The sequence below is a fragment of the Protopterus annectens genome, chromosome 3.part0 (assembly GCF_019279795.1).
Source record: "Protopterus annectens isolate FY-2018-M chromosome 3.part0, PAN1.0, whole genome shotgun sequence".
In the NCBI taxonomy this organism is placed as follows: domain Eukaryota; kingdom Metazoa; phylum Chordata; order Ceratodontiformes; family Protopteridae; genus Protopterus; species Protopterus annectens.
In genome coordinates this window covers 680,045,844-680,072,028 of record NC_056731.1, presented here as the reverse complement: position 1 = coordinate 680,072,028, position 26,185 = coordinate 680,045,844, and the positions used below count along the sequence as shown (strand labels likewise).

At 38.0% G+C, this 26,185-nt stretch overlaps 1 protein-coding gene across 1 annotated transcript in view; it reads left to right on the top strand.

The window, feature by feature from the left end:
* Positions 1-503: 503 nt before the first annotated feature.
* ADAMTS16 (ADAM metallopeptidase with thrombospondin type 1 motif 16) overlaps positions 504-26,185 on the top strand; it is a 1,625,291-nt gene continuing 1,599,609 nt past the window's right edge. The window contains exons 1-2 of the mRNA XM_044065078.1: positions 504-856; positions 948-1,056. Of these exons, the coding sequence (XP_043921013.1) occupies positions 803-856; positions 948-1,056 (163 nt within the window). The 5' untranslated portion in view covers positions 504-802. The remainder of the gene's footprint in view (positions 857-947; positions 1,057-26,185) is intronic.

Here is a 26,185-nt window from a genome sequence, read left to right as displayed (position 1 = left end):
TTTGAAGAAGCGCAACCAGTTTAGCTAACCTTCACAGCTGCCGATAGACAAATTACTCTTGCATGGCACGGGTGATGAGATACCCCGATGTTTTGTCCCCACCAATATAAATCGTTGGTAGAAAAAATTCTGAAGAGCACATGGCTTATCCAACTTGAGTACCTGAAGAACGAGATATCAGATTTAGATTGTATAATTGTGGAGCTAATACCGTTTGGAATCAACATATTACTTCCCCCTACCTATACACTTTACTACTGTGTCTCCATTCTATTAACTTTACTACCAGTTTACTCCCGGGTATGAAACTACTAAAGGGTTTATTTCCAGTTAAATATCTCACCACACAAGCCTTACTTAACCCCGCCCCATACAGAAAACCTGCGAGCCGATTGGTGTAGGTGGGTAACTCTTCGCATGAATCGGTACCTACGATTACAAAGGGGTTGGACTCATTCATCATAACAAACTCGCATGGAGTTGTGCGGTGACGTGATAGCAACCCAACCAGTGATAGCAACGCCGCGCTTGATGAAAGCAGTGCACAGCTGCTTTGCCTTTCAGGAATTTTGGGACAGCAAAGAATTTTCGGTACTCCATAGACGTCTGTATTCCTGAAATTTTAAGGGTATCTGTAGAAAAGGTGAAATGATCATTGAACAGGGGATAAAACACGTGCATACTGCATAAACTAAAATACTGGACGTTACAGTTTTCTGCAGCGGATTGCACTGCTCAACTAACTCCTTATTGCGTTTGAATTTACAACAAAGTTTGTGGGACATCCGTTTTTTGAATAAAAATGAACATAAAAATATTGATATCGTATCACGTTTCTTTAATAGTTTTCCTTCAGGTATGGTGAATAACATAAGTCAGCTAGCATTATCTGCAGATAGTTTTCATTTGTTTTCATTCAGTTCAAGCTTTTATTTTTTCCCAACCAGTGTACACCTGCGTGCAGTAGTGAAAAGGCTGATATTGTTGGAGAAAATCATCATCTGCAGAATCATGCATTGTTACTGAACCACTTTGAAGATTATTCTGCCAGTGATGGTAAGTCTCTATTAATTATATTACATCCCCCTGCCTTGAGACATGGGGTAACTGTGTTTCACAAAACTCTGTGGCAGTTGGCGAAACTTAAAGCATTACTTATAAATTAATTTTATTATTTAGCGAATTTGTAAATAAATACATTTTAGCAAGACTTTTAGACGTACCGCCCCTTTGGGGGTTGGGCTGCTTCTGTTACATTTTTATAAGACACTCAACTCAAGTATTACCTGTTTGTAAATCGTAGGGTTTATGACAGATAACTACTCCTCACCGCAGGAAACTGCATTTGAATAAAATGTTTTTTTTTTTTAAATATTAGTTTCCAGTAAATCTCTTATATCATCCATCATAATATACACTGGAAATTACTTTTTCCCCTCCTTTCTGATAACTTCCTTTCCTACCTCATACCTTCTCTGCTTGTACCAACTAAGCCATTTACAAAAATGTATTATGTGTCATATATTCAAGCTTCCTAAGAGTTAATGGCTTCTCAGTACTTATATTAAAAATGTTTTTCTTTTCTAGTATGTATCTTCTGTAACATTCATCACCAGTCTGTACAATTTGTAACCTTATGCTCTAAGCTGTATCACTTGTAAACATTGTAATCTAACCTAAAATCTATTGTAACCTCATTTCTGGTGCAATACTACTTGCAATGTCATGCTCTAAGCTATATAATTTGTAAATTTTTGTAATCTAACGTAAAACCTACTAAACTTGTTACTGGAGCTTTTCTCCCCAGGACTCCATTGAAAACGGGTTCATCTTGGCCCAATGGACAATCCTGGTAAACCAACTGTAAATAAATAAATAAAAATAAAATAAATATCGTCAGTCACCTTTACTAGGTTAGGTGAGAGAACACCTTGTGTATCCTTCGTAACAATCTATCGTTTTTGATTTTGCGTACCTGAAATGCATTGTTAGAGGATAAGCAGTATTTAGTTATCATCATTAATGCATTTGTGCAAAAATAGTTAAATGTATGCTGTTCGATGTTTGTTCATTTTTCTCGCAAAGAATTAACATTGGCCACAGGTGCTTGATATGTGCCGAAACTGAGAATTCCAAACATAAATTGGTTATATGGAGACATATGATTACAAAACTTAATGTCACAGAAAAAAAAAAGTCATAGGTTCATACAGACTCACGTCTGTATAGTACTTTTACAAGTGTCTTATGTTTTATCGGATCCATCCATCCACAGCTCCTTTGCCATTTGTCCATATGGGGTTGGCATGTCACTTCAGCTGAGATAATCATCTAGAGCCAAGGTTCACACCGCTGGGTATATTCAGGGTCGAATTACTGTACATGTCAAATGTTAAGCAAACAAACACTTGCTCCAATGTGGATGCATGACTTCCTGCTTTTTTCTGGCTCTGTATGTCTTTAGTCCACAGCAATTTTGTTTTCAGATTTGCAGTGTTGAAAGGGGGATGGAAGCATTGTTTCAACATGCAGAGTGAATCAGAAGTGGTTGCTGAATTGTTGGAGCCAGCACAAAAGTAGAGATCTGAACATATCAAAAAGAACTTAGCAGTTTCAAATGTCTTTGTTGGCTTGAAGTGCCTTAGTGCAGCTTTGATATGTTGTGCCATTTCTGTTAATAGTTAATAGGTTAATGTTTGGCCTTCTTTATTGCAGTTCTGAGGTAAAACACACTCAAATGAAGAGCAATTGTCTTGCAGCAGTGTTCTTGTCAGAAAATTTTGATCTAGTTAAGAAACTGAACAGAAATGAAACTGATAACTGCATGGCATGTGTTCTCAGTGAATCGTTAAAACATTGCATAATTTAAGTGAGTTTTATTATGCATGCTGTCAATTTTAGATGCAATTTAGTATGGTCTGCTATGAGAGTTGGTGGTAAGAGTGCCTGCATCATTTAAAAATAATTAATTCAGTGCTGACATACTATGAATTTTAATTATGTTGAGGTACTGTTGTGACTTTAAAAAGTATTAACCATACTCATAAAAAATATCATCCACCCAGGTACAGGCCCAACAGCTTTGCCAGTGCCACAGCCATAAATATTTCAGACTACAGAAGAGAGTTGCAGCAGAACTGCAGCCTAGTGTATTTTGCACAGATGCTATGTATTTATCAGTAGAGGCTGATGTGAACATCGAGTGTCCTTTCCCAGTTAAGTGACAGAAGTTGCATGTCCAAACAGCAGAGGGAGCTGAAGACAGATATACTGTGAACTTTTTTCTTCACAACTTTTGGCAGCTTGTTTTGAGGTGCAAACAATCTACCATTTGGCATGATTATCAACATACTTAAAGTGCAATCAGCATTCAAGGTCTCTGTATGTGTGTTTTATGTTCAGAAGTGGTTGTGCTTTTTCAGAGCAGTAGTAATATAGGTTTGTTGAAAAACAAAGAAACCATTAGAGATATACTTTAGCTATCCATAAAGCTTACTTTTTCTTCTGCATCCTGCATGGGCTCCTGAGACCTTAGCCATAACTTCCCTTAATGTGATCATAGGTCAAGCTGTGTACCTCATAGGAACAAGTGAAGGGCTAATCCTAGAAACAAACCCACATGGTAGAACTAGAATATCATGTTTTATAATAAAAAGAAAATAATTTTGACCAAAAGGAAGAAGAGTAATTCCCATAATGTTAGAGCCCTTGTCAATGAAATAATCGAAGAACTCAGGAACTTAATAAAATTCACCAAAGCCAAGTCTGAGGCTAAAATAGCTACCCAAATCAAAGATAATCAGAAGGCATTTTTTAGTTATGTTCATAATCTGAAAAGAACAACATAGCGATCTGCTGATCAGAATGTGAACAATGTTACCTACATTGAAGCAGAAGATATAGTGAACCTACTGACGTATACGTTTAGCTTTAACTTGACCCCCTTTCTCCCCTCCATCTGTCCCTCAAGATGTACCTGAAGTTGGCTAACCTCCAGCAGTCACATATGAACGAGTCCTAAAAGTGCTATCAAAAGTTAAAAATACTGTTCCAACGGGTCCTGACAATATCCCTGGAAGGATCGCAAATGGTATGAAGCATGATTTAGCCACACCCCTAACAACATTGTTTAATGTCAACCTCCATACAGGTTTTGTATCAAGCAAATGGTCATTCCTTTGCAAAAGGGAGGACCTTCCACAGACCCAGGCAATTGCAGACCCATAAGTCTGACTAGCCTCGTATGCAAAGCCATGGAAATACTTATCATGGAACTAATCAATCAGGACATAGGAAACCTCCAAAAACATGACCTGGCTCAGATTGGATTTGTCAAGGTCAGGTCATGCTTACTCCACCTGGTGGATTTTTTTTTCAAAGGGTCACTAAAGCAATGGATGAAGGCAAAGTGGCTCACACTGCATACCTCGACTTGGCCAAAGGTTTTGACACAATTCCCCACTCAGACATAGTAGAAAAGCTAAATAATCTGGGGATAAACCCCTGTGTCACTCACTGAATTGCCAACTAGTTCACAGATAAGACAACGGAAATCAGTGTAGGAGAAGTTACCTTAACAAATAGACAAGTCATCAGTGGAGTCCCCAGGATTCTGTGCTGAGACCTCTCCTGTTTGGCATCTATGTTTTGAAGTAAACGCCAATACCAAAGGGCTTCAGTTGACTAAGTCTGAAGATGACGCAAGCTAGGAGCAGTCATTGAATCCCCAAATTACTTAGCCATCCTGCAGTAAGGTTTTTCATAGGTTCATAGGTTCATACTAGGCTATCTGCCCGAGGGCATTTACAAGCCTAGCCCATAGTTTTGTGGCTTACGCCACCCCTTTAGTATGGGGAACTATACCCATTATTTTGCTGTGCCTCTGTTGAGCAGTGACACTGAGGTAATCCCTGGGGTATATCTGCGATCTCCCATCCATTGGTCAAGATTTCTCTTGAACAAGGCCAGCGAGGTGCTCTGCCTCACATATACCGGGATTTTATTCCACAGCATAGGGAGTCTTTGGGTGATGAATCTATCCCTCCAGCACGTCCTATTAATAGCCGTGTCGAGGTTTAAGTCTCCCGCCCTTGTGGCTCTGACGGATCTAGATTTTTTTAAGTGAAGCATATTCATCAAATCTGGGTTTGACATGGCCTTGTATGTTAGGCAAAGGTCACCTCTGAGCAAGCGGTAAGCGACTGAATAGAGCTGGAGTTCTTTCAGTCGGGCAGCATAGGACAGATGTTTTTCCCAAATAAAAGCTGGTGCCAAAACCATGGACTGAAATTAAATGCCAAAAAATGCATTATTGTATCCTTTTATTAATTTTTTATTTGTCTTTGTTTACCCGGAAAAGTCTGATTGGGTAATACCCATTTTCAGTAGAGGCCCAGGGAGAAAAGCTCCATTTGCTTATATTGCATTATACTAAGTTCCAGTTAAACACAGAGTAGTTACGTTTCTATTACGTTTATAAGCAAACAGTAGTTACATTTGTACATTCTAAGATTTTACAGAGGTGGAAGTTGCTAAAGAGAAAGCCCATGTGCAACTCAGTGGATTGTACAGGCAGCCGTTATATATAAAAATTGCTTTGTCATTTCAGTGAGAGGTTGAGAGTATTCTGTTTAAGGAGAATATTTGGAGAGTATTGTATGGTGCATACAAAGTATTAAACTTGTGATGAGCATGTGCAGGACCAGGATTGGTTAAGATGTTGTTTAAGCAGTGGTTTAAAACTATTGAGTTTGTCGAGCAGTTTTATTTGTGTGGTGATACTCGTCCAGAGTTTAGCAATGTACTGTGAGTACAGCGAGTCTCCTGCAACATTGTTTAACTTATTTGTAAGTAATAAAATTTGATAGAGCAGAGGTCCCTTGCTGCTTGTCTTTTGGACGTCATCTATCCCAGGGGACTACCATGTTCATAATATGCCCCAAAGTGCTGACCCATTTTGAGATTTGGTAACTTATATGGACAATGGCCTTAAATTTTGACCATGTGTCCATTGTTGTAAGAAAGCCTTTCTGTGTTGCACAGCTTATAAAGAAAGGGATTGTGTCTACATCTATGCATGTCATTATCCTCCTTTATTCATTTCTCATTAGACCAGTCATTGAATAGAATGACCCCCTTTGGTATGTATCTTTCCAGACATATGCAACAACCAAAATGACCACAGACATACTTTACTAAAAGGATACACGACCTAAACAACATGTCCTACATGGACCAAGTATAAAGAAAGGGATTGTGTCTACATCTATGCATGTCATTATCCTCCTTTATTCATTTCTCATTAGACCAGTCATTGAATAGAATGACCCCCTTTGGTATGTATCTTTCCAGACATATGCAGCAACCAAAATGACCACAGACATACTTTACTAAAAGGATACACGACCTAAACAACATGTCCTACATGGACCAACTCAAAGCCTCTCGCTGTATACTTGGTATCTTACAGACGTCTAAGAGTTGAATTGTGTTTGGCATACACAACTTTTCTCCACCCAGTACTGATAGACTTACTAAACATCAGCAAGTCAAATGGGATCAGAAATACTCAGTCTAGTGATTTAAACCTCTTTTGCAACATCAACAGAATGGTTTGGAGGGATAGGTATATCTTGCAGAGGATATCGCTGCTCTGGAACAGACTTCCCATCTGCCTAAAACAAAGTTCATCCCTATCCATATTCAGGCACAACTTGGATCTATGGATAGGAAACAGAAAATTTACCTCAGGACTGCCCCCTGTACACTAGTACAGAGGCAGCTTCTAAATGCTTTATTCCATGGATGGGGCCCCTAAAATTATCCATGGTATGATCCAAATTATTCTCATATATAGTTATTGAGCATGGGATGGTAAAGCCATTCTCCAATCAAACTGGATAGGTTAATTTGGGCACCAAAAGGGAAAGTGGTCAGGGTTAAAATTACCCACAAAGCCAGCTAGCCTGGTACTTACATATGAACCTGTTAGCTGTCCGTTATATTTTACTTTACAGACCATCTGTCACTTTATCATGTACATGCTGAAGATTGCTTAAGATTTGTGTGTGTATATATATATATATATATATATATATATATATATATATATATATACATAATTAGCTCAAGTGGTAGAGAGCTCGGTTTGCATGTGAGAGGTAGAGGGATCGATGCCCTTATTCCCTATCTTTTCCTAATAAATAAGGATATAGGGAATCTCCAAACTCTGGATCCTACACAGTTTGGTTTTGTGAAGGGTAGATCATGCCTGCTCAACTTGGTTGACTTCTTTGAGTCAGTCATCATTGCTGTAGATGAAGGTAAGGTGGTTTATAGAGCCTACCTTGATCTGGCCAAGGCCTTTGTTATCATTCCCCACTCACGAATCATAGAAAAACTTACTAAGCTAGGCATGAACCCCTATATCACTGGGTGGGTTGCAAACTGGCTCACAGATAGAACCCACAATGTGAAAGTAGCTGACTCCGAGTCAGACTGCCAACCAGTTACGAGTGGAGTCTACAGGGTTTGGTCCTGGGTCTTCTCCTGTTTGGTATCTACTTCTCTGAAGTCCAGGCCAACACAAAGGGACTCTGGCTGACAAAGTTTGCAGATGATTGCAAGTTGGTAGCTATTATTAACTCCGCAAGTGATGTTGACATCTTATAGAAAGGCCTCAATGAGACCAACGACTGGTGTTAGAGCCATGGCCTTAAGCTCAATGCCAAAAAAATGTGTCTTCATCCACTTTGGGAAAAACTCGGTTCCCTTGAATTACCACATTGATGGTAGTCCACTGAACACAGATAGCGTTATAAGAGATCTGGGAACACAGGTTGACAGCAACCTCTCTTTTGACCACCACATTGCCACTGTGATCAAAAAGTCCTTCTATGTGGCACATCTCATTACTAAGGGTTTTGCATTCAGGAAGAAAGAGGTCATTGTCTCCCTCTATTCTTCCCTCATTAGGCCAGTCATCGAGTACAATGCCCCATTTGGCATATACCTCACTAGACACCTGCAACAATTGGAGAGGCCGCAAAAGTACCTCACAAAGAGAATCCTAGGCCTTAAACACTTATCCTATTTGGATAGACTGAAAAAACTCCAACTATTCTCTGTCTCATATCGCCTACTTAGAAGCAATTTCTGCTTGACTTGCAAAGTCATGTCTGACCCAGCTCTGTTAGAAATGCTACATCTAAATAAATCCCAATCCGTCTGCACCACACGCTCCAGTGACCTCAACCTCATTACCACAATCAACAGAACATGCTGGAGGGACAGGTTCATAACCCAGAGACTGCCCATGCTATGGATTAGACTTCCCATACATGTCAAGCAGAGCACATCACTGGCCCTCTTCAAGAGAAATCTTGATGAGTGGATGGGAAATAGAAAATTCACCCTGGGGATCACTCCAGTGGGGATCACTCCAGTGGCTCTACTCGACAGAGGCACTAGGAACTAAGGTTGGGTGGCACAATGCCAGGGTAATCCTATGGGCTAGGTTTGTAAAGGCTCAAGGGCCATTAGCGTAGTACACACCTATTAACCTTTAAACCTATTTATATATGTGTGTAATATATATATATATATGTATATATATATATATATATATATATATATATATTTACATTTTTTATAAAGATATTAGGGATTCTCTTCTACTTATTCTCTGCTTGCAGGACAACAGATTTATAGAAGTCCAACCAGAAACAACATAAGTGTGGTTCCACACTGTGGCCCAGTAGATTAGGCAGAAACCCAGCTGCTAAGAGAATAGGCAACAGGAGGGATAAATCTGCAGTCCCACACATTGATTTTCCTGTGAAAGGGATGTGCATTCTTGAGTACTTTTGATAATTTGGAGTGTGCATCCATCCGACACCAAGAAGATGAGACCATGGACATAAATGTTCACTGAGACATGGTAAAGCTATTGTGTCTCTGTAAACTATGACTCTCTATCTGTTTGCCTTTATCTTAAAACAATTTTGGCATATGTAGCTTGCTTTTGCACCACTAGGTGTTTACTTGATAACTATGACTTTAAAATATGCTCATTTTATCTCACACAGGACTGTCATTGTATCATTGTACATTTAAGGCCAAGTGTGCTGAAAGATTAATTTTATGTAGTTTGGGTCACATTTATATATCTTTTTTGTGTCTTGATAAGTATAGAGTTGCATATATTTTTGTACAGCTGTCTCTGTATTTTGTCAGTTTGTGGTTGGGTCCTGTATAAATCTGCAGTGTTCCTGTTTTTCCTCTGCATCCTCTTTCAATACCCTTTTAATTGCTGACCATTGAGCCTCTACCACCATTCCCTATTTATTCCCTAGAAAGGTATCTGGTACCCATTTGTTCCCCACCAGGGGTGAGAGACACAAGCACTCATTCATTCCCTTGGCATAGTGGTAAACTACCACTGAATCGGTCATGAGCACAGCTTAAAAACCCTTTCCTGGTGGTGATGCCAACACACACACATGACAGTGGAAACCACTTATACTCCACTGTGTGAGTAGGCATGTCAAACTTACCCATTCAAGAGCTGCCATTAGTGTCTTGGAAGACCACAACCAACCTGTACCCATCCCATGGGTTGCTCTGGGGATAGTCTTCACCTTAGCCCTGGACTGACAATCATCATAGAACAGGGGCCATCAAGTCCTTCAACTTGTGTGGAAGTGCCCAGAAAACTCCATGCTTCTCCTGCTGCCCCCCACCAGGATTTCCTTGCACCTAAGCCATTAATCAAAATTGGGCTATCTGGGTCACAGTCAAGGTACTTTCCCTGTCGATGACAGAGATAAGAGGTAAATACACAATGCGCATGTTGGTGAGTTTAATTTTTCAGAGCATCACTAAACTCTCTGGTTATGTTCTGCTGATGAGCTGAAATAATGGTAAAACATGCTAGTAGTGGAATCTGCCATGTTGATCCATATAAATTATTAAAGATTTTGGTGTCATTGTGGATTAAAGAGTCAATGAGCTGAAATAATTTAGTGGGAATTTATGTCTTTCCCATGATGCAATGACAGAAGGAGATCTCCAGATAGTTTTGCACATACTCTGTTTTGTCAGATTTTTTCTGGGTGAGTCCTATATGCAGCTGTAGTAGGATGTTTTTTAAAGTGCATTGATCACATTTGGAAGTATCTTTGTTTTACATTTAATTTAATCTCATGTTATACTCTTCATGATAAAGGTACAAGTGATTTTTCAAAAAAATAAAATTATAGTGTGTTTTAATTTTAGTTTCACTGTTTCTTCAATATTTATCTATAACCATAACCACAAGATGATGTCATGGTAGGTACTGGATGATTATTACATATAGCTGTAAAGCAATATGGGTAGGTAAAAAAAAAAATCTCTTTAGAGGTGGAACGTCTTACTTCCATTTTAGTTATACTATTACATTGCATTTGTTAATTTTCAGTGTAAGGTGTTCTGCCTGCAAGTACTAGTTCACAACCTGTTTTTTAGGAAGAAAGTACTAATGATTTATTTACCATGTGAATACCGTAGTCTAGACATATATTTGGATAGTGAAGCATTGTGGGTGCAGTTTTTCATAATGTCATGGCAGGGATTTTCATCTCTGAGGAAAAAAAAGTCAATAAAGCAAGAAGTCAGTCTCTTGGACAAAGACCAGTTCCACAAACAGAATACATTTGAGAGAAACGAAGAACCAGCCAATGCGACCGATGTCAGTAAAATACTCTTTAGCTGATAAGCACTTTTATATCAAATCAACACTTCATTAGACCATAAAGCTCAGATAAAAATGAATATTTATATACTAATACATTTAAAATCACCAATAAAACAATCAGTGGAATAAATTACTTGCCTTTAAAGCTGGTTTTAAAGGTACATTGCTGTTTAATCCATAGTACTTGTCTGCCTGCAACATAATGATTCAATGCATCTCTGAGCGTTCTGTATTATTTATAAGATCCCCACCTCTCAAGTCTTCAAAAACAACTTGCAGCACTAAAAATGTAAACATATGTGTATTTCCACACATTTCAATATGTTTACCTAATGCATTAATAGAATTCTTTTTACGTATATCATAGATGTGTTGTAAAACGCATTCTCTAAAAGACCGATTCATTTTTCCTACATAAAAGCAGGGGCTGGCAATGCAAGTAGCTAAATAGATTAAGTTCCTAGTCTTACAGTCAGCATATGTCTTTGATTTATAGCATACCCTTGTAACTGGATGTATGAAATGTCTAGTGGTGTTAATAAAATTGCATGCTTTACATGATCCACATGGATGAGTACCAACATTATCCAGACCAGCTACCTCGGTATGTGGTCTTTTATAACCCAATTGTCTTTTTAGAGACTTCTTATTCTTAAACTGAAATTTAGGTTCCGTACCTATTATGGACTTCATCAGTTGCTAATATAGGCCAGTTCATTTTTGCTATTTCACAGAAAAGGTGAACATCACTAGAATAAATTAAAGGGAGCCTGGCAAAATCTGGCTGCTTATTTCCTTGCAAAGTCTGTTCAATTGAGGGATCCACCATTGTGGAAAAATGGTTTGGCTCTGTTATTTCTTTCTTGATGCACCTCATCCCTAATTTTACCTATGTCAGTCATGGAATATCCTTTAGCTATAAAATCATCACTCAGATCACAAAATGCTGAGTGCAAAAACTTTTTGTTATTGTTCAGTATAGAAACATGTTTAAATTGGCCTCTAGTAATGTTCTTAAATACATATCTGGGGTGCCTGCTAGATCTATGCAGTAGATTGTTTTTCTTACAGGGTTTCTTATATAACCTCCTAGTTATGTGTCCGTCTCCTGTTTTAGTAATGGTCACGTCAAGAAAATCTATACTACTACTTGAAGAATAGTTGAGTACATTTTAAAAAGGCAGTTGTACATTCAAGATACTTAATACAATCTTGTAAATATGAAAATGAACCATTCCATGTAAAAAATACATCATCCACAAATTGTTTGTAGTATTTAACATGGTGAAAAAGTCATCATTAGCAAAAACATCAGTCTGCTCCCATTAATCCAACACCATGTTGGTGTAGCTATTGGCACATACTGTGCCCATAGCCACACCAAGAATTTGCAGATGAAACGTATTATCTAAAATAAAAACAGTATTTTCAAGTTTCATTTCAAGTACAAAACATATCAAACTGATCAGTGTATTTGAATAAGTACTGTGTCTGGTGAGAAACAATCTGACAAACGCTATGCCTATATCAGTCAGGATGACAGTGAAGAGGGAATAAACATTGAGTGTCACAAACAAACATCCTGATAAAGCATTCAATTCTCTTTTATAATTTCAAAAGGGTACATAAAAAACCTTTGGTATCTTCCAGCACTGATGGTGCTTCATCCAAATGGTGTTTAAGCTTCTTTTCTACAAATATGGAGAGCAGTTCTGTTAGCCACCTATGTCCCGATATGATAGGTCTCAGGGGTGGTCACTCAGGATCTTTGTGTATTTTAGGGAAGCCATGCATAATTGGAACTAATTGTTGTTCAACTAGCAGATACCTATATAAATCATAAGTAAGCATATAATTCATGAGAAAATCATACAGTATTGAATGAACATGTTTTATAAGCCTATCAATATTCATGTCATGTATGCAAATATAAGTCTGTGTATCAGACATCATTTTAAGTATATTCAGAAGATAAACTTCCCTGTCCATTATGACAACTGCTCCACCCTTATCAGCTAGCAGTATCTAAATCGACTCAAGGTCTTGTAGTTGTTTTAATGCTATACATTCACCTTCAGCCAAATTATAAAACCTACTTGCATGTGGTGCTGATAGAACGTTGATAATTTCAGCTTTGCAGGTTTTTTAAAAAAAAGCCTCCAATAATGGATGCAGCTTCGTAACAAAGGTACTTGGTTTCCTAAAGGTTGTACCTTGCTGAATGTCTGAAAACATAGTTTTCAACATCATGTTTCTTGCAAAAAGCTTTAACTCAAGTATGACATCACATGCATTAGACCGACTGGCAGGTATGTAGGACAACCCTTTATTGAGTACTATTGTCTGTTCCACACTCAAATGGGTAGAAGAGATGTTGTGAATTAATGACCATTTTTGTTTTTCCACATAAAAGCTTCCGGTAGCAGTAGTTATACATGATCTGTTGACACCTTCAGCCATTTCCTGCCTCGGCTCACAGATCACCCTTTCCCGAAAGTCTGTTTTACCTTTAACAGAACAGGCAGATGTGGAAAAACTGATGGGTTTGAAGAGGTTGCAGTTGCAGAACTTTTCTTCAGTACATCAGGCATAGTTTCAGGGGTGTTAGATCCTCTATTCTGCATGATGGAATCATGAACAGTCCCATAAGAAGTAGAAGGCTGTTGAAATAGCTGAAGGAACTTGTGTGAACAGAAAAATTCTCTTCATACCCATCCATATCATTCAGTTGATTAGCAATCTCAGAATCAGCTTTAACATTTCTACTTTGTAACCTTTGTTTGGGCCACTAAAATATATCACCATCCTTAAAGTCTTTATAATCTCGTTCAAGTTTTTTGCACTTCTGACTCTGTAAGCGTACCTTATATGCTGAAATACTGTTGTACATTTCATCAGTTACCAATAATTGTCAGAATTAAACTTGGCATTAAGAATTTCTTGTAACTGACTGATTTCCCGCAACAGGGAATTTTCAGAAAAAGTCACTAGCTTCATATAGTTACTGCTCTGTTCTAAGTTCAGCATCTGCCATTTTTCAAACAGGTTAGGAAATGTATTCCCATAACTGAGCATTTTAACAATACATAGCCCTCTAGGGACTATTCTAAAATTTAAACAGGCTTTTAGGTGCAGTCGCTGCCATTGCAGATGTTTGTATGTAACAACTTAGTCTCAAGTTCTTTTAAAACGTTCTGAAACATCTCCATACTCAGTTTCTGTGGTAGAGGAACCTATATTCACTTCTAAGTTGCTCATTAACAAAAATGGATTCCCATCACTGTTCAATAACCAACGTAAGTGATTTCCTGGCCTGCTTGAAAAATGTCAGATGTTGAACTTAGAACTGAGCAGTAACTATACAAAGCTACTGATAGACTTTTTTAAACCATCTGAAGAGTTTCTGTTGCAGGAAATCAGTCAGTTAAAATATACTCTTAATGCCAAGTTTAATTCTAACACACATATTTCTCTTATTATATAATTTATTTATGTGGGGATTCCACCTCAGGGGTTTGTTTTTAAATGTCCCATTTTTTATTTGGTGAGGATAGGGACTGTCATATCAGTACAACTACTTCACTAAGAGTCAGAGGCATAGACACCAAATTTAGCAATGAGAACCAGGAAAAGGTCAGTAATTTATGGTCTGATTTTGTTAGGATAGCTATCATGCACAGAAGGGGATATAGAGGATGTTATGAAGTGGTAATGGTCATGTTAGACATTTTGACATCTAGAAGTTCAAATTGGGTGTCCTGAGTAATCTGTCTCAAAGTAATGACATCCTTGACAAATACTGATACTTCCGCACAACTGCCAGTAGGTCTAAAGGCGTGGTAGTCTTGTACCTAGAAGTAGAATGGTGCCTTCATTGCTTTGAAACAATATCCCTGTAGCTACATATATCTAAATGTAAGCTGCAGGAGAGCCTCGAGTTTGGACATTTTTTGTTAAGACTCCTGGCAATGAGTAGAGCTACATTAATGTGTACCAAACTAGGATTTAGTAAGTTAGTGTCCACCAGATGGACTCTGCCTAAAAAGGCACTTTGGGGTAGCAAAGGATTTAGCCAGATTGTGAAAGCCTTGGTAAGAGAGATACAGACCATCCTTGGCAAAGCATAAAGGCTTGTCAACCATCTCATCCCAAACTGGCATATACAGGATCTCCCTAGAATAACACCAGTTACATACCTATTCATTAAAAGCCAATTATCTTGCGTTTGAATCTTGTCAACATTTTTGGGTGATGGCAAAATGCCACTCAAGACTGGTGTCTTTCCTGCCTCAGACACATACATAGCAAGCTCCTTCGACATGTCCCTGTGGATATAGTGCCTAAGGTCATTCACACCCATATGGACCACTGTCAAGTCATGATCATATCTGGCAGGATGAAAAGATCAAATAGCTCTTGTTACATCCCTGTTCTTCAGATACGACAGCTACCTGTCAACATATTCTTATCCAGCCTGGTGGGGGCATGGTGCCTGTGTGTCTGACAATGGAGTCACCCATTATTAAACCTTATCTTGGTTAGATGCAGTTTCAGTGGGCTGCAAGGGCATGAAGTCTTCACCCTTATGACTCTTAAAGGTATGTGTATTGGCTGTGTGTGTGTGTGTGTGTGTGTGTGTGTGTGTGTGTGTGTGTGTGTGTGTGTGTATGTGTATAGGGTGAAGGTCAGAGTGTTGCTGTGTGTGAGCTAATAAGAAGAACATCCACAACTGCTCACAGAGAACGACTGGTGAGAATTGTACCCTGATACTTGGATCTGTAAGACTGGGAACAAAACACTGTTTCCATTCTATTAAAGAAACTAAAGAAGGACTTACAATTGCCGTTAGCCTCAAAACCTAGCCTACATTCATGGAATTCTTTGCTGATCTTCATATCTGCCTTCTTTTTTTTCGGTAAGACATTTTATATTCTCCTTTTGAGGTGGGGGGATTCTGGATTTGATAACTGAACAGTTTCTTTCTTCTGTTGTACAATTTGTTATTGTGTATAGATCACCAGGGTAGTTTGTTGCTGAATTTGCTACTGTATTTGATTATTTTGGGGACTTTTCCGTCAATGCATTTATCTAAATGAGCACAAAGATTCTTGCCATCAGTGGCTGCATTTGCTGAATCCACAGTAGTGTTAACATGGCCATATTTTGAGATTTCTTTATAAAGTTGTAAAATATTTGCTTTTCTGATGTCTCTAAAAAGGTTAGTGTTGGTTACCTGGGGTTGATGCTCTCATTTTAAAAGTAATCAGTTTGTGGTCCAGCTTTACTAATGAAGGGTCCAGCCAGAGGCAGGGAACATGCTAGGGTCACTTTTGTGAGAATGAGGACTAGGATATTACTACCTGTGGTAGGATTTTGGACAGTTTGATCCAAGGAATTTTCATTTACCCAATCTAAAAAATGTTGTGCTTAACCAATGTGCAAGAATTCCAGTCTAATGAGTGGCAGCTGAAGTCACCAAGGACCATCTCTTTTAGGGATATTTTCAAGGAATGCCAGGAAGTTTTTATGATCCTGTGGAAAGATAGAAGGTTGCTAGCTAGCTATAAGTTGAAATTATAACTTGCCTAGTGTGAGCTGAAGTTCAGTGAGCTTAAGGGGGGGGGGTGTCATGGGGCATCACTTTGGAAGTTATAAAATCCCCAGCAAACACTGAGACACTTCCACCATTACCAGCAAGTTTGAAGGTGTAACAGGCAGTGACCCCAGCATATGTTGGGTGTTCTCATTACACCTGAACCATGTCTCATTGATTAGGCAAGCATCATCTCATTCTAGATGCAGAAATGCCTCCAAATCAGATAGCTTATTGTTAAGGCCCCTGGCATTCAGAAAGGCCACAGTGATGTTGTCCATTTTATGTTTTGATTTGTTAGGCTGGTATTTCCATTAGAAGAACTTTGCTTTAAAAAGACATGATGGAGGCAGCAAAGACTGTGACCAATATGGCCCTGTCTCTTACGTGCAGGATTCTGGGACATGATTTGTATTGAGTAGGGCCATTATAAAGAAATATAGTAAAATGGCTGTCTTCTGTTGGTAAAGAACAGGTTTGCTGTTTATGCCAGGCATAAATCTAGTGCACAGTGCATATGCAAGTGAGTTATACAGATTGAAAACAATGGTAATGCAGTTCAGATACAGCTACCAAAGTTGTCAACCGAAACTTCACTGTGGTTTAAGAGGTCACTGATCTTCTTTAGAAGCACAACTTGCAATACAAACAGTGTCACATTGACAGTTTTTATTCCTATTATGACTGTTTTAGCTTGCATTGTGGACCTGTAATATGGCAGGAATCAGTACGTTTGTGACATTGGTATGGGTATTTGTGACATCAGTAAAACAGTATGTGTCCCAGATGAAATGCAAGTGAGCATTTGTATTCATGAATGAGCAGTGTGTGTGGAACAGTTCAGTAAGTTTCTGATTTAAGCTGTTTCTTCCTATGCACTAGCCTAAATAGAGTAATCCATTGTAGATGGCTGTTCTTAGCCTGCAGCACAGTGCAGCTGGATTCCAGTGGTTAGATATTGTGAGCAGATTCACATCATTTTGGTGTGTGGTGCACAGTGATAGCCTGCTATGCACCCTTCACTATATATGTGTCATTTCCTCCTAGGCCTTATTCAGTCTTACAATGCACCCTACCATGTACATATTAGGCAGCTAATGTTAACCAGTTTCATCCTGTAGTCCTACCACTTATTCCCTTACTCACCACTCTGTAAGCAGAAAGGGCTATTGCTCAGTCTGGGCAAAATGCAGAAGCATCTTGTGGGCTCAGGCTTCACAAATGCATACTTAGTCAGTTTGAATACCACCTTGGGTCTCCCCTGAAAACAGGCAACATACCTAGTGGGATGCACCTGGTCGGCAAACAATAAATCATTAAATGTGCGTTCTACATGCAATTGCACTAGTACCTTTTAATGTTGTGAATGAGTTATAGCGTTATGTGCTGTCTAATGCTTCTTATACTGTGTTTGTAGATTTGCCAAGTAATTAGGTGCAAGGGCTGAAATGTTTTGTACTCCAGCTATACTGTATAAACTCTGTTGCTTCTGACAACCCACAGCTTTGTATGTCTGGTACACCATACTGTTCTGCTGCACACTTCCCAATTATTTAGAGTACTCTCTCTACCTGTACAGATGGAAGCTCTGTGCAAAGTAGAAATAAACAATATGCAGTTTTAGAGAACCCTACTGTATGACATTTATTTACTTCCACTTCAGGGGCAATGGCTGCCAGCTGTTTCTGAATTGTCAGGGTCACAGATAGTCAGCTAAGCCACTATATATTGCAGCTGGTTTAAAATACAGTAATTGATTCTGAATCTTCACCTATAGATGTTAAACCATCTTATTCTCTCTATATATGGTTTTCATTGTAGACCATACTCCATTTTTGTTGCTCTCCTTTGATTGCCTGTATCTTGGTAATATTACTATCATGATGAGGCCTCCAGAACTGCATGCTGTGTTCTAGATTTGATCTTACTATCTATAAAGAAGAATAGTAACTTGTTAGTGTTAGCAGGTAATACTCCTTCTTGTGTCTAGGTATTCCACCCTCCTTCCCTCCATTTTCTCATGTTTGCACTATGAGAAGTTAGCACTTCCTTTCTCACACTGCAGCAGTTTGTCCTAAAAGTGTGAAAGATAACTCTTTAATGGAATGTAAGGGAATAGCTCAAAACAAGTGTTTTTGCAGGGACCCGCAGGAGTTCTTCACATTCCTAAAAATTTATGTATTAATTCTGCAGTTGCACAACACTGATGAAAGGAGGCAGTACTTAGAATAGCATTTACCAGTCTCAGGCAACCAACTGTTTCACTTTATTGTGAGTGAGCAAGTGTTTTCTGATTCTATGTGTGCCATGGATACAAACAATTGCTCCTTCTCACACTTCTTGCTTGATTTCAGTTCTTATAATATGATTATGCTTGTCCCTTCCTTGTCTTGTTTCATCCCTCAGATTGATATTCGTGTGCACAGTTTCTCCCTCTTGGTTGTTGTTCTGTGTACATTATTTAAACTGACATGTTTTAGATTGTTGGTTCAACTTTGGCAATTTTTTTTTTTTTTAGTATTCTTTTTTTTAAATTTTTTCTTCAATCGCTTTGGCATTAATGTACGTATCAGTGTAAATAAAGGGCTTTCTAAAAGGCTTTCTACAACTTCATTTATAAAGACATTCAAAAGGACTAGATGCAACTCTGACCCCCAGTAGTGTTTTGATCCTTTCATACGAGAGAACTACCCACTATGCCCTATTGTGCAGCCATTGTTTTATCAATGCCACTGTTCTAGGACACCCTAGAAGATATGTAATTTATTCATTATCCTTTTATGTGGTACCGTGTCAAATGCTTGCTGAACTCTTAAGCTGACAACATTCATTGCCCCTTCCTGCCCTAACACCCTGGCTACCAATGTGGAGGTTATCTGTTTTTCAAGATTTTCCTTGTGTAAATTAATGCTGCCTTGAATTCTATGCCCCATAGGGTTCCAGATATTTTAAAACTGTTTTCTTTAGCAGTGAGCCCATGGTTTTTCATAAGTTGAAATCAAACTGAGAGGTCAGTAGTTTCCAAACTTTGTTGTGCATCCTCTCCTGTGAAGGGGGGGGGGGGGTGACATCTGCACTCTTCTATTCTTCAGGAAACGTGCTCATAAGCACAAGTCGTGTTATCATGCCTTTTCTCAGTTTTTATTTTAAGGCAAATTCCATCAGACCAGCCTGCCTTCTGCACCTTCAAGTTTTTAGTTTTTTCTGGACCACTTTCTCTGTGAAAGGTCTGGTCTAAACCCCTTATTTGAGGTACATCTACTAGCTAGTTTTGAGACCCACATATTTTTTTTCCTTTGTGAAAGCTGACTGCAAGTATTAATTCAACACTCCTGCTTTTTTTGCCATCTTTTTCTGTCCAGCACAATCGATTATTTGGCTTCACTTTCCCTTCTTTGAGGTTTAGCTGGTTTTTATGTATCTGTATTTATTTTTATTGCACTTTTTGCAAACTACATCTATTTTTCTTCTTGGATCTTTGCATAGATCACTGTCTAGAGAAGTTCAAAACCCTTGGGTACATGGTTCTGGTTACCTATAGCCCATGCAAACATACTGCAGTGCATACCAAGTGTACTTAAGTATGCAGTTAGAATTGTTGATATACTGTCGTAATAACTAATTGTCCAGACTGGATACTTGCTGTCAACACAAGGGATGAGATACACCTGCTGCTTGTGTTTAGTGTCACATGGCAGCCAAGCTGTACTGTGTAGGTGGATTGTGAGGTGATTATACTGACAATTAGATCATTTTATCACCTGACATTTAGTAATTTTAATATTTGGATAATACTTTAATGTCTGTAGTCATGGACAAATCAGAAGAGCAACTGTTCAGCCATGTCAAATTTCTTTGTGTTTAAACACTTATTTTAACATTTCAGATTTTTATCTGCTCTTACTTTGTAGCCATCTCCCATATACAACACATGCTTCTTGATCCAGTAATCCTAGTATCTGATTTATAGAAATAACTACAGCACAACTTATTTTGCACAAAGTTGAGTTATGTTGCCCAATAAAATGTGAGCCAGTATCATGCACATTGACAGTATTGCTACATCGAATTAATCTTGAATGCATATCTGTATGAATCGTTCATTTGAGAAGTTTAACCCACCTCTTACCTGACTGGCATATCATCTTGTGCAGAGAAGTACCTGAGTTCTTAGTACACAACATAAAGGCACACAGGCCCATTAAAGAGACAGACAGACACACACACACACACACACACACACACACACACACACACACACACACGATATACTTACCCAAGCAGTTACCTGAGTGGGAAGGCTGAATAGAGCAGAGTCACAATAGTTATGATATTGCTCTCCTCTCTGCCTTCCCTCTGAGTGCAGCCCACACACATGCATACACAAACACACACACACACACACACACACACACACACACACACACACATGCACAAACATTCTAAGCAGTCATGTGTATTCACAGTAAACACTCAAACACTGTCCTCACATCCCACTAGACAGGTGGGTAGACATTCCAGTACACAATCGTGCACACACTACTTAACTAGATTAGCAGTATGGCAGGGCAATGTTGCATAGATTCTTTCTTAGGAATGCATATATGCAATGCAGCTATTAACTGCTCTGCATGGATCTTGCAAGGCAGTGCACAGGGATACACAAAGGCCTAATTCAAACAACCTATACTAAGTACTGCATTTACATGTGGCACTGTAAACCATCACTGCCCAGAATTACAGCTCTACACTGTTTGGCATCATGATGGCTATAAATCAGGAATCCCTTTCATGTACGCAAGACTATGCCCATTGCACAAGCATATTACCTTTCTCTATTCTCTCCAATAACAAATTTCTTCTTCTTATGTAACATTTGTTTACTAGGAAAATCCAACTTGGAACAAACGCTCCAAATGCATATCTTTACAATGTGGGATGAAACCGGAGCACCCGGATAAACCCACATGAACACAGTGAGGGCATGCAGATTCCACACAGAAGGCACCCCAGCTGAGAATAGAACCAGAGAACCTCTTGCTGTGAGGTGACAATGCAACCGCTGCACCACTGCACAGTCCCTACTTTACGTTCCCAGGGAACTTCCACTCTCCTTCTTGTAACTGTCCTACAGGAACCAGAACATTTCTTGTTCATCATTTTTATTGATTTTATTTTAAATAAAAGAAACTTCCATTGTAGAAATGTATGCAGTATTACACATCCACAAAAAATGGGTTGTCAGTCTGTGTCTATGTATGCGTCGGGGTGTGTGTGTGTGTGTGTGTGTGTGTGTGTGTGTGTGTGTGTGTGTGTGTGTGTGCGTGTGTGTGTGTGTGCACATGCGAGCGTGCACGGGTCAGTATGCAGGTGAATCATTGCAAAATGAATGCTTCTCACCTAGAGGAGAAACACAAAAGCAAATTTTAACACAGGCAATTTATACAGCGTACATTTCTACAATGTGTGCTATTTTATTTATTTATTTTTATTTTATTTATTTATTTTTTTATGTAGGACAAAGTAAATAACTTCAGTCAGTGTCAATTAGACTTGTGCAAGCACAAGGAAATCTTGAAATTAAAATGCTGTCACCTCATTCATAAATTACTGCTATAGGTGCAACAGTTCAAACATAAAAATAGCTCCCACACGCAGAGCCTAATTCACTTAACTGAGGATCCTTAGACCTTGCGTTAAGTACATGAAAGCAGTTCTGATGGTTAAACTCTGTAACTTAAAATGGAAAACTTTACTCGTAGTTTCTAGAAAAATACAGATCCATTTAGTTCATTGCATATCAGAATAAGATCCTGAATAACTTGAGAGACTTCTGGCTGTTTGCAGATAATGTACTTTCTTTCTGCTGTTAAGAACCTGGAGTTTTCCACAAGGCAAAAGCAATCTTTTTTGGCTTACAGTCCAGCTCTATTTCTGGGCTAGGAAAGGTAAACCAACATGCTATTGAATTATGTTCAAACTCGATGTCTTCTTTCAAATTTATTAAAAACAGACATGCAGTCTTTTTACACAAGGTCTTCTTCCTTTGGTTAACTCAAAAAATGTAACTATGCAAGAGCAGTGGGAACTCCTTCCCATACTCAGTTCACTTATTGTATTTTCTCCTAACTCCTGAGCTGAAATCTCAGACTAATGCCATTGAACACCTTTTAATTTCATGATAGTCTTGTTATAAAAGTGCGTGTGTGTGTGTGTGTGTGTGTGTGTGTGTGTGTGTGTGTAATAATCACCTTTTTTCCTTTGTAACTATCAGGCTTTTCAGGGTTTACATCTAGCTTATTGTATCTTTCAGATTTAGTTAGCCCTTTCAGTGGATAACCTACAACACCAGCTAGCCCTTCACAACACATGCACGTTCATTGCATCTTGTTTGACTAATGCACAGATTTTGTAGAACACCAGCTAGCCCTTCACAACACATAAACATTCATTGCATCTTGTCTGACCAATGCACAGATTTTGTAGAACAATTACTGCGTCTCTTTTCTCCTCTCCAGCCTTGCTATATATCAGGTTCATTGATAAGTACTAGGCAAGCTGCCCTTGCGAGCCATTTTAAGTCAAGCCAGTTTCCTTTTTGTGCTTGAAATAACCTATTATATTTGTGTAGATCAGTATGTATGTATACCTTTAAGAAGCTTTCTAGGGGCTTGCACAAGTGTATCTATACTGAGCATGAACGAGCCTGACTGCCATTTTGTAATAAGCTGTTGAGATGTAAGCATGCATGCCTGTGTAGTCTGTCAGTTAATGTTTGCTTGTCTTTTCGGCTTTTCTCAGTTAGGGGTCGCCACAGCGGAACTCCGGTCCGCTAATGATTGGCAGTCGATTTTTATGGTGCCGAGTTGCCAGCCCAACACCCAACCTTCAGCAAAGGCACACCCATTCACGCTTGTCTTTCGGAGGCGACTCGACTGCGGGGAGGACATGCAGACTCCACACAGAAGGCACTCCAGCTGAGAATCAAACAGGAGAACCTCTTGCTGTGAGGCAACAATGCAACCGCTGTACCACCGCGGACACTCTACCAGTTAATAAGTTTGTTTATATTCTGTACTGCTGCTATCCATCCTGATGTGTTTCTGTGTAATAAGGCATGTAAACTAACTACTCCACCTGTTTAGCTAAAAAACCACTCAGCGAAACGTAAAAGACTGGTTTATTGAATAAAAACAATAAATATAACGAACAACTCAACGTACTAAGCACTTTCACCCAATAACTTCAGGGCATCATCAGAGTACTGAATACATGGAAACTTTGCCATCCCTTATATACACATTCCTTGATTAGTTAATTAATTAATTAGTTGATTAAATTGCGTGCTCTTAAAGAATAAGTTAAACTGGAACACTACACTATAGATGTACATATAATATAAATAACTGTTTTTGTTACAATCAATAGTAGTGTTAGTGTGCAAAAATGTACCTAAAATATTACTAAAACATATATTAACTATTAACTATAAAGTAACTGCGTCATAAATATATATCAAAATAATTGGTTAAATAAATACATAATCTTAATATATAAAGAAATCCATCATTTATAATCATATCAAATGATTCAAATAAAATGTGATTTAAGTTTTAATACACTAGATATTGAGACATGTTCATTAATACCTGGCAAGGTACAGACGTTTAGTCTAAGTTGCCAGAGACATTCCTTGGCCTCCAGCATGGTCTTCTCATCACCACCCTTATGTATATTATGGGGAATTCTATCTATAATAAAAAATAAAAATCTTTTAAAATTGGGACATCTAATACTGTGTGTATATAGATAACTGGTGTTTTTATGTTTTTTAATATATCTAACATGTTCAACGATGCGTTCTCTTAACTTCCTAATGGTTTTCCCAACATAAAATGCTGAACATGCTGAGCATGTTGCTACATAAACAACCATCTTGGAATTACAATTACAATACCCAGGGCATCTAATTGTTTTACCAAAATTAGAAATAGCAACATATGGACCATCATTAATATATTTGCATGTGTGACAGGATCCACATGTATTCATTTTTGACATTTTAAAAATATCACTGTTGATGTTCATCTCATAAATTTCCTTCAAATTCCTCCTTCTACTGAAAGTAATCTTGAGGTAACTGCCAATGACCTCTGTCAACTCAGCGTTATTGGAAAAAACACTTATCCAAGTCTCATGAATAATAATAACAATATGAAGAGATGTGTCGTTATATGGTAATACAAAAGTATCATTTCTAAATTTGTTTGTATTGGTGTTCAATATATTATCACATCCAAATTTAATGATAGGTCTATATATCAAATGTCTTTTGGTATAGATATCCCTTTTAATGTTACAAATAAGTTCATTGGGATATCCCCTGTCAAGAAACATATTCGATAATTTTTCAATTTCTAAATTAAATGTGTTGTCATCACTAATGATTCTTGACAGCCTTACCATCTGACCTTTAATCAAATTCCACTTTTGATAAAAAAGGTGGCAACTATTAAAATGTAAAAAGGAATTTGAAAATGTTTTCTTTCTAAAAATGTTAGAATGCATCTCATCATTGATATAGGAAAAAACAATGTCAAGATATTCACAATTGTTGTCATAAATTTTACTAGTAAATTCTAAGAAACCAGTTGTCATTCCTAAAAACTGTACAAATTCTGCAAATTCATCTTTATTGCCCACCCAAAAAATGAGGATATCATCAAGGTATCGTAAATATAAGGCAATTTTGGACCAATATGTTGATGTGAAGACCAACTCTGTCTCCCAATTAGCTAGCACCAAATTAGCATAAATTGGTGCACATCTGGCCCCCATGGCCACACCTGTACTTTGTCTATGGTATTCTCTATTCATATATATAAAATTATTCTCCAATACTATTTCCATCAATTCAGTCAAAAGTCTACATTGTGAGACATTCATGCCACTATATTTTAATAAACTGGCCTCGAACATTTCCAGGCCTTGTGTGGGAGGAATAACAGTAAATAGATTCACAACATCAATGGTAGCCATGATAACATTAGGGCCCAAATTCATCATACATTGTCTCACAAGGTCTAAACAATGCCAGGAATCTATTAATATATGAGGTAAATTTTTAAGTGTCTCCTTGCAGTGAATGTCTATAAAGGATGCAATAGCCTCAGTTTTCAAACCCCTAGCTGACACTATAGGCCTAAAGGGTGGATTGTGAGTGTCTTTATGTATTTTTGGAATACCAAAAATGGATGGAGTAATAGGAAACTCAACAGATAAATAAGAATATTCTTCTTTACTTATAGTTCCATCCATAAGGAGTTCATATAATAACCAATCCACCTTGGTATATGCCCTAGACATTTCATACTTAGTTACTTTTTCATATGTATTACAATCACTAAACATGATGGTCATTTTGTTAAAGTAGTCCGTGTTTGTCATGATTACCACACCACCTCCTTTGTCTGGTTTCATAACTCAATATTTCCCAGACATAGTTAGTTCTTTAAGACAAAACATTTCTCCTGGGGGTGAGATTCTGTGTTGTATATACATCATTCCTCAAAACTCTCCTAATCTGTGTCTCACAAAGTTTCTCAAAAATATATACCATAGGATTATGTGGTGGTATGAATGTACTACTACGCTTAAGCGTAAAACAACTAGAATCATTTGTACAGTCATGGTTGTTATTGGAGAAAAACATTTTTAAATTCAATAATCTAGTGTAAAGTTTTAAATTAATTAAAACATTACCAATGTCATGCTTAAAAGATGGTACAAACGTAAAACCTCTTTTAAAAAGGGCTAAAAAATCGTGGCCAAAATTACTGTCAGTAAAATTATATAAA